Source organism: Ranitomeya imitator, chromosome 3 (genome assembly GCF_032444005.1).
Source record: "Ranitomeya imitator isolate aRanImi1 chromosome 3, aRanImi1.pri, whole genome shotgun sequence".
Taxonomy (NCBI): Eukaryota; Metazoa; Chordata; class Amphibia; order Anura; family Dendrobatidae; genus Ranitomeya; species Ranitomeya imitator.
In genome coordinates, this window is record NC_091284.1 from 8,389,553 (window position 1) to 8,398,991 (window position 9,439).

At 44.3% G+C, this 9,439-nt stretch overlaps 1 protein-coding gene across 2 annotated transcripts; it reads left to right on the forward strand.

Annotated features, from left to right (window-relative positions):
- Window positions 1-648: 648 nt before the first annotated feature.
- Window positions 649-8,914, forward strand: LOC138671888 (V-set domain-containing T-cell activation inhibitor 1-like). 2 transcript variants are annotated; one of them, XM_069760016.1, is made up of 5 exons: window positions 649-740; window positions 4,179-4,291; window positions 6,762-7,178; window positions 7,823-8,101; window positions 8,374-8,914. In XM_069760016.1, the coding sequence occupies exons 2-5, from the start codon at window positions 4,237-4,239 to the stop codon at window positions 8,406-8,408; spliced, it is 786 nt and encodes a 261-aa protein (XP_069616117.1). In that variant the 5' UTR covers window positions 649-740; window positions 4,179-4,236; the 3' UTR covers window positions 8,409-8,914. The 2 variants fall into 2 exon arrangements, with proteins under 2 accessions (XP_069616117.1, XP_069616116.1); XM_069760015.1 differs by having other exon boundaries at window positions 8,379-8,914.
- Window positions 8,915-9,439: the final 525 nt, after the last annotated feature.

Sequence of the window (9,439 nt, forward strand, 5' to 3'; positions counted from 1 at the left end):
GCCATTTAACCCCTGTGTGTGTATATACACTATGAATGTGGAGCCATTTAACCCCTGTGTGTGTATATACACTATGAATGTGGAGCCATTTAACCCCCGTGTGTGTATATACACTATGAATGTGGAGCCATTTAACCCCCGTGTGTGTATATACACTATGAATGTGGAGCCATTTAACCCCCGTGTGTGTATATACACTATGAATGTGGAGCCATTTAACCCCTGTGTGTGTATATACACTATGAATGTGGAGCCATTTAACCCCCGTGTGTGTATATACACTATGAATGTGGAGCCATTTAACCCCTGTGTGTGTATATACACTATGAATGTGGAGCCATTTAACCCCCGTGTGTGTATATACACTATGAATGTGGAGCAGTGTACCCCCGTGTGTGTATATACACTATGAATGTGGAGCCATTTAACCCCTGTGTGTATATACACTATGAATGTGGAGCCATTTAACCCCCGTGTGTGTATATACTCCGTCTGATAATGTGTATACTGGATTCTGAGATTTCTGCCTGGGGCCGGTGACACGTTTTCTCCTGCGCCTGATTGTTCTCTTTTCCTTATTAATTACTTTGCAGGTAATTACATTTTAATTTAGCTCCCCTCTTGTGCTGCAGAGTCCTCACCCTGGTGTCAGGGGCCCCTGGGACCTCACAAGCACTGAGAACCAGCAGGTACAGGTGTAATTATCAGCAGAGGCTTCTGTACCTGAGCAAGAGACAACGGTAAGAGGGCGACCTGTGCAATATGTGGGGTGGTCTGCTCCCGGGGTCCGAGAGAGATCTGGAGTAAGTGACTAGACAAGACCCATAATGTAGTAGCCTGCAGTCCTATGTAACACCACAGATAACACAGTGATGACTAGTACAGATAATGTAGTAGATGTCACCTGCAGTCCTATGTAACACCACAGATAACAGTGATAGCTCTCTGAGTACAGATAATGTAGTAGATGTCACCTGCAGTCCTATGTAACACCACAGATAACACAGTGATAACTCTCTGACCACAGATAATGTAGTAGATATCACCTGCAGTCCTATGTAACACCACAGATAACACAGTGATAACTCTCTGACCACAGATAATGTAGTAGATATCACCTGCAGTCCTATGTAACACCACAGATAACACAGTGATAACTCTCTGACCACAGATAATGTAGTAGATGTCACCTGCAGTCCTATGTAACACCACAGATAACAGTGATAACTCTCTGAGTACAGATAATGTAGTAGATGTCACCTGCAGTCCTATGTAACACCACAGATAACAGTGATAGCTCTCTGAGTACAGATAATGTAGTAGATGCCACCTGCAGTCCTATGTAACACCACAGATAACAGTGATAGCTCTCTGAGTACAGATAATGTAGTAGATGTCACCTGCAGTCCTATGTAACACCACAGATAACAGTGATAGCTCTCTGAGTACAGATAATGTAGTAGATGTCACCTGCAGTCCTATGTAACACCACAGATAACAGTGATAGCTCTCTGAGTACAGATAATGTAGTAGATGTCACCTGCAGTCCTATGTAACACCACAGATAACACAGTGATGACTAGTACAGATAATGTAGTAGATGTCACCTGCAGTCCTATGTAACACCACAGATAACACAGTGATAACTCTCTGACCACAGATAATGTAGTAGATATCACCTGCAGTCCTATGTAACACCACAGATAACACAGTGATAACTCTCTGACCACAGATAATGTAGTAGATATCACCTGCAGTCCTATGTAACACCACAGATAACACAGTGATAACTCTCTGACCACAGATAATGTAGTAGATGTCACCTGCAGTCCTATGTAACACCACAGATAACACAGTGATAACTCTCTGAGTACAGATAATGTAGTAGATGTCACCTGCAGTCCTATGTAACACCACAGATAACAGTGATAGCTCTCTGAGTACAGATAATGTAGTAGATGCCACCTGCAGTCCTATGTAACACCACAGATAACAGTGATAGCTCTCTGAGTACAGATAATGTAGTAGATGTCACCTGCAGTCCTATGTAACACCACAGATAACAGTGATAGCTCTCTGAGTACAGATAATGTAGTAGATGCCACCTGCAGTCCTATGTAACACCACAGATAACAGTGATAGCTCTCTGAGTACAGATAATGTAGTAGGTGCCACCTGCAGTCCTATGTAACACCACAGATAACAGTGATAGCTCTCTGAGTACAGATAATGTAGTAGATGTCACCTGCAGTCCTATGTAACACCACAGATAACAGTGATAGCTGTCTGAGTACAGATAATGTAGTAGATGTCACCTGCAGTCCTATGTAACACCACAGATAACAGTGATAGCTCTCCGAGTACAGATAATGTAGTAGATATCACCTGCAGTCCTATGTAACACCACAGATAACAGTGATAGCTCTCTGAGTACAGATAATGTAGTAGATGTCACCTGCAGTCCTATGTAACACCACAGATAACAGTGATAGCTCTCTGAGTACAGATAATGTAGTAGATGTCACCTGCAGTCCTATGTAACACCACAGATAACACAGTGATAACTCTCTGACCACAGATAATGTAGTAGATATCACCTGCAGTCCTATGTAACACCACAGATAACACAGTGATAACTCTCTGACCACAGATAATGTAGTAGATGTCACCTGCAGTCCTATGTAACACCACAGATAACACAGTGATAACTCTCTGAGTACAGATAATGTAGTAGATGTCACCTGCAGTCCTATGTAACACCACAGATAACACAGTGATAACTCTCTGAGTACAGATAATGTAGTAGATGTCACCTGCAGTCCTATGTAACACCACAGATAACAGTGATAGCTCTCTGAGTACAGATAATATAGTAGATGCCACCTGCAGTCCTATGTAACACCACAGATAACAGTGATAGCTCTCTGAGTACAGATAATGTAGTAGATGTCACCTGCAGTCCTATGTAACACCACAGATAACAGTGATAGCTCTCTGAGTACAGATAATGTAGTAGATGTCACCTGCAGTCCTATGTAACACCACAGATAACAGTGATAGCTGTCTGAGTACAGATAATGTAGTAGATGTCACCTGCAGTCCTATGTAACACCACAGATAACAGTGATAGCTCTCTGAGTACAGATAATGTAGTAGATGTCACCTGCAGTCCTATGTAACACCACAGATAACAGTGATAACGCTCTGAGTACAGATAATGTAGTAGATGTCACCTGCAGTCCTATGTAACACCACAGATAACAGTGATATCTCTCTGAGTACAGATAATGTAGTAGATGTCACCTGCAGTCCTATGTAACACCACAGATAACAGTGATAGCTCTCTGAGTACAGATAATGTAGTAGATGTCACCTGCAGTCCTATGTAACACCACAGATAACAGTGATAGCTCTCTGAGTACAGATAATGTAGTAGATGTCACCTGCAGTCCTATGTAACACCACAGATAACAGTGATAGCTCTCTGAGTACAGATAATGTAGTAGATGTCACCTGCAGTCCTATGTAACACCACAGATAACACAGTGATAACGCTCTGAGTACAGATAATGTAGATGTCACATGAAGTCCTATGTAACACCACAGATAACACAGTGATGACTCTCTGAGTACAGATAATGTAGTAGATGTCACCTGCAGTCCTATGTAACACCACAGATAACACAGTGATGACTCTCTGAGTACAGATAATGTAGTAGATATCACCTGCAGTCCTATGTAACACCACAGATAACAGTGATATCTCTCTGAGTACAGATAATATAGTAGATGTCACCTGCAGTCCTATGTAACACCACAGATAACACAGTGATAACTCTCTGAGTACAGATAATGTAGTAGATGTCACCTGCAGTCCTATGTAACACCACATATAACACAGTGATGACTCTCTGAGTACAGATAATGTAGGAGATGTCACCTGCAGTCCTGTGTAATTCCACAGATCATACAGTGATAACTTTGATGGTATAGGTATCTGCAGTCCTATGTAAGTGGCAGTGTCTGCACTTTTTGGAATTTAATTGCTGTATTCTGAACATTGCAAGATACAGTATGTTGGATACATTGGGGTGCATGTAGTTCCCACTTTGTATGGTAAAGTATAATTGTGATATTTTCTTACTAACACTCTGACATTGTTACCTTTTTGTGTATAGTGCACCTTCACTTTTGTGATATTGACCTACACTGCAGGAGATTCTCATCTCTGCCCTGATGATGGCGCTGTTGTATGTCCTGCTCACTGTGATGCTCCTCTTATACATAGCAGGTGAGATATCTGCTTAGTAATCATAAAAATACCAACATCTGTCCCCAGTCAACCACCAAGCAGCTGTTCCTGGCCAACTACCAAGCAGTTGTCCTCAACCAACCACCAGGCAGCTGTCCCCGGTCACACATTAAACATTTGTCCCTGGCAAACCACAAACATCTGTCCCTTGCCAAGAAACAAACATCTGTGCCCAGCTAACCACTAATAAAATGTCCCTGGCCAACCACCAAACATCTGTCCCTGGCCAACCATCAAACATCTGTGTCTGGACAACCACCAAGCAACTGTTCCCAGCCAATCACCAAGCAACTGTCCCTTGTCAAACATCAAAACATCTGCCCCTGGCCAACTACCAAGCATCTGCCTCAAATCAACGTTCCCCAGACAAGAACCAAACATCTGTCCTAGGCCAACTGCCAAACAACTGTCCTCAGCCAACCACCAAACAGCTATCACTGGCTAAACCTCAAACATCTGTCCCTGGCTGACCATCAGCCACCTATGTCTGGCCAACCCACAAGCATCTGCCCCAAGTCAACCAAACATCTGTTCCCAGACGAGAACAAAACATCTGTGTCCAGCCAACCGCCAAGCAAGTGTCCCTGGCCAGCCATCAAGCAGCTGTCCCCAGTCAACCATCAAACATCAGTCCCACGCCAACCATCAACATCTGTGCCTGGCCAACTACCAAGCAGTTATACCCAGCCAACTACCAAGCAGCTGTCCCCATCAAACATTGAATATCTGTCCCCAGCCAACCATCAAGTATCTGCCCCAAGTCAACCATTGTTCCCTAGCAAAGAACCAAGCATCTGTCTTTGACCAACGACCAAGCAGCTGTCCCTGGCCAACCATCAAACATCTGTCCCCGGGCAACCATCAAACATCTGTGCACGGATAACCACCAAGCAGCTGTCAGCGGTCAAACATCATACATCTAATTTTGGCCAACCACCAACCATCTGTTACATGTCAGCCAAACATCTGTCCCTAGCCAAGAACCAGACATCTGTCTCCGGTCAACTACCAAACAACTGTCCCTGGCCAAACATCAAACATCTGTCCCCAGCCAACCATTAAACATTTGTGCCTGGTCAACCATCAACCAGCTGTCCCAATTCAACCAAATATCTGTCCCCACTCAATACCCAAACATCTGACCAAGGCCAACCACCAAGCATCTGTCCTTTGCCAACCACCCAGCATCTGTTCCATGCCAATCACCAAGCATCTGTTCCCAACCAATCACTAAACATCTGTCTCTGGCCAAGCAATACACATCTGTCCACGGCCAACCACCAAGCAGCTGTCTCCCGCAAACGATTCAGGCCTCTGCAAAACACCACATCTCTGTCCCTAGCTGACAATTCTCTATAGCTTCCTCCCATTCTGACCCTGAGAACTAAGTTTCTATGTGAGCATCCAATAATGTTTATGACTTATGTCAATATACAGAAATTTTGTGTCCCGTATCCGCTCTCTACCAGTCCTTGAGCTCCAATCATTAAAAAGTCCAAAATATTCACAAGTCTCTTTTGAATACAAGCATTAAACTACTGTAACCCAATAATGTTTCTCTGCCCTGCACCAACCTGCAATGCTCTAACATATATGAAATCTTGATATACTGTAGGCTAAACAAGACATCCTTGATCTGTACCCGAGATTAACAAGTCCCTGACTAGTACCAAACACCAGCAAGTCCCTGACCCATGCCAGCAGTCTACAAGGATCCAACTTATACCAAACCTCTACAAAACTAACCGTCACTAACTATTAACAAGTGCAACACCCTTGCCAACTCCAAGTCACTGAGCAAAGACTACCACCCACACATACCACTCCTACCAACAATCTGCCAGTCTCCAACCTTCACCAACCTACTACAAGCCTGACCCAAGGATCAAACCATTAACAAGTATCTGACCCATAAAAACCATTAACAAGTCCATGACTATGATCCATGCCAAATAAAAGCAAGTCTCCGACCTATGCTAACCATTACATTTCTTGCCCATATCAACCTTCATCAAGCCTCCCACCTATACCAACCGTAATCCTCAGAACTTTGTCCTTCACCTTTCCCAACCTCTGATGTCTGTAAATCAACCGAGGCTATAATCTTCTGTAAATGCCTGTTCATCTCCTCCTGTCTTGTGGAAATGGCAGCTATTTGCTGCTGTGCATGTTCCTTGGAGAAGATGACACATATATCACCCCAGGATTCCACCCACCGCAAATACTAACAAATACAACAAGGCCATTAAACGCCATTCTGCCCCATAACACACTTAAGCTGCCTGGTACCAGTCACTGCTTTGCATGGGACAAACTGCCAAACCTTGGATTATGATTCACATGAAAGGGGCACCAAAAATCCAATCTAAACTTGCTTCCTTTAGGGTGTTGATCCAAGCATAGAAATGTTGGGTGGTTTTATATCTCGTTATTTTTCTCTTGTCTTTAGACTGTGACTACGAATTACCCAAACCTAAGCATGAAGAGGTGCTCGTTCCTCGTTTTGGTAATGCCACTCTGCCTTGTCAATTTTCCTTCATTGAGGGCACCTATGACTTGGGCTTCAGCTGGCACCGGGAGGACATTGTTGAAGAGATCGAGGTGGAGGATATCTATGCTTATATCCAGCAAAATTACGAATTCAAGGAACCCCAGCTGGTCTACAGCTTCCACAAGGACAGGGAAGACTTTGAAGAGCAGGACTACAATTATCATGGCCGAGTGAAGGTTGACACCTCAGTGATCAGTGAGGGAGACTTGACCATGTTACTGGGTAATGTGGACTATCTAGATGAAGCATTGTACACATGCAAAGCCATCAGCCCCCACGGTAAGGGGGAAGTTAAGCTGAAACTCCTGATACAAGGTATGTCATATTCTAGTGCTAGATTAATCCTTGAAGCCTACTTGCGGCAGTTGGGTTGACGGAAGTCCACTTATGTGAAGTTGACACATTTCTACTAGGGCACAAGGACAATAAAGGTCGCCCAACACATTAGATAAAAGTCTGCTGAACGCGCAGGTGTTTAAGGAGACCCCAAGACTCCCCAAACAGATGATGTTAGAAAACAGAAGGATCCGCTTGTTGAGTTTTAATGGCCAATCTTTTGTGCACGGAGATAAGCTGTTGTCAGGCTCATCTGGCAGCGACTCTCTCATGCAGAGGAGCACTCGGCTGAGATGAGCATTGCTGTCTATGGGGGAGTTGGGATGAGAAATCATTCTTCCGGCAGCTATCTGATGAGTATGGCCTGAAAGGTAAGAATAATAAGAAGTATAGTAAGAATTATATCCCCCTGCTGGTTCTCCAAGGCTGCACTCTGAGCAAGGCTATGGATGTTCTGTTTATTGATACCTGCCGGTTCACCTGTATCAATAATCATGAAGTCCTCTGTCCTGCTCACCTTCCATATTCGAAGTGATAGAAGCTAGAATACGCCTTTAATTTTGACCCTGAGAGTTCCCACATTTCCTCATACAGTGTCGCCATCTTTCTGTTTGACCCATTAGAAGAAGAGGAGCCTCCAGTGCAGATTGAAACTATTGACAACGTGACAGTGGCTCGTTGCATCTCTGCTGGTTGGTACAAGGTTCCCGTTGTGAAATGGCTGAACCGCCGTGAGGATGACATATCTGAGAACTCCACTACGGTGATATTGGAGCAAATGCAGAATGGAAATCACAGGGTCTCCTCAACTTTAAATGGGGTCAAAAGCCACGAGATCTATCGATGCCTCATCAGGGATGCCAAGAAGGCACGAAGAGCCCGGACGTTCTTCAGGAAGCTAAGTACGGGGTTTGTGTGCATGATGTCTGGGGAAGGGCTCCAGTTCTATTGTAAGGTTATCTGTCCCACAGGCTGATATCCTATAAAAAATATTCTCCATTGGCCAGGTTTTATGGTCTAATGTGGTCAATAATTGAGTTCTTGGAAATCATGCAGGTCAGCCGATCCAAAGACCAATCTTTAGAGTACACCACAATCTATCATCACTGCACTGACATGCTCAATATATCTCACTATATGTCCCATCGCTAAGTCATTGTTCTGTTTCTTCTAGAGAAGGGGGTACTGAGGGAATATGGAGAGTTTTGAACCCGTCACTCAACCACACTGAGAGAGACATTAAATATACAGAGAACTGAGAAGACACCAAGAATCTGACATCCACGAGATCCAGCGACGTCCTGGACTGTAGAATATATTCTATATGTGTTTCTATATCGCCACATAAAATAAGTCTATCACCCATCACACAGGTGGAGCGACCTGTATTGTATCGGAGTATCCTGGGTAAAGCTTTGTGTCTCCTGTGTGGATGATTGGAGAAGGTTTCTATCTATCAATAAATGACCGGCTCATTACCTAATATCACATTGACTTAATTTTCTTACCACGTCCCTGGCTGATCTGACATTTCATTATCACTGTATTGCTGGTTTTATGGTCAGACAGTGAGGCTTTCATAACAAAGGGGGTCTTCAGGATGGGCAGCCACCACAGAGACCATCTGCTGTAGGCCCTCAGTATGTAGAAAGGGACAATCACCAAGTATTTATTTACTTTGTTCCCGTAAGGACTGAGAACTGTTCTGTGCTCCACAACTGCCCAGGAACCATGATATTGGCCATTAAACGAGGTGAGACCACCTTGGCTGGGAGTCTTACTTATTTATAATTTACTTTCTTGGAGGAATTGGTCAATAAGACACAGAGCTAGATCTTTCTGTCTTGGAAAGGCATGAGAACCAACACCAGTAAAGGCCCCTTCACATTAAGCGACGCTGCAGCGATACCGACAACGATCCGGATCGCTGCAGCGTCGCTGTTTGGTCGCTGGAGAGCTGTCACACAGACCGCTCTCCAGCGACCAACGATGCCGGTAACCAGGGTAAACATCGGGTTACTAAGCGCAGGGCCGCGCTTAGTAACCCGATGTTTACCCTGGTTACCATGCTAAAAGTAAAAAAAAACAAACAGTACATACTTACCTACCGCTGTCTGTCCTCCAGCGCTGCGCTCTGCTTCTCTGCTCTCCTCCTGTACTGTCTGGGAGCCGGAAAGCAGAGCGGTGACGTCACAGCCAGTACAGGAGGAGTGCAGAGCGCAGCGCTGGAGCACAGACAG

Bases quoted from the DNA above. Each gene is read 5' to 3' on its own strand.
- LOC138671888 (XM_069760015.1), top strand. From the start codon at position 4,237: ATGATGGCGCTGTTGTATGTCCTGCTCACTGTGATGCTCCTCTTATAC. The intron at 4,292-6,761 runs GTGAGATATCTG...TCTTGTCTTTAG, and splicing joins GCTCCTCTTATACATAGCAG to ACTGTGACTACGAATTACCC. The intron at 7,179-7,822 runs GTATGTCATATT...TTGACCCATTAG, and splicing joins GCTGAAACTCCTGATACAAG to AAGAAGAGGAGCCTCCAGTG.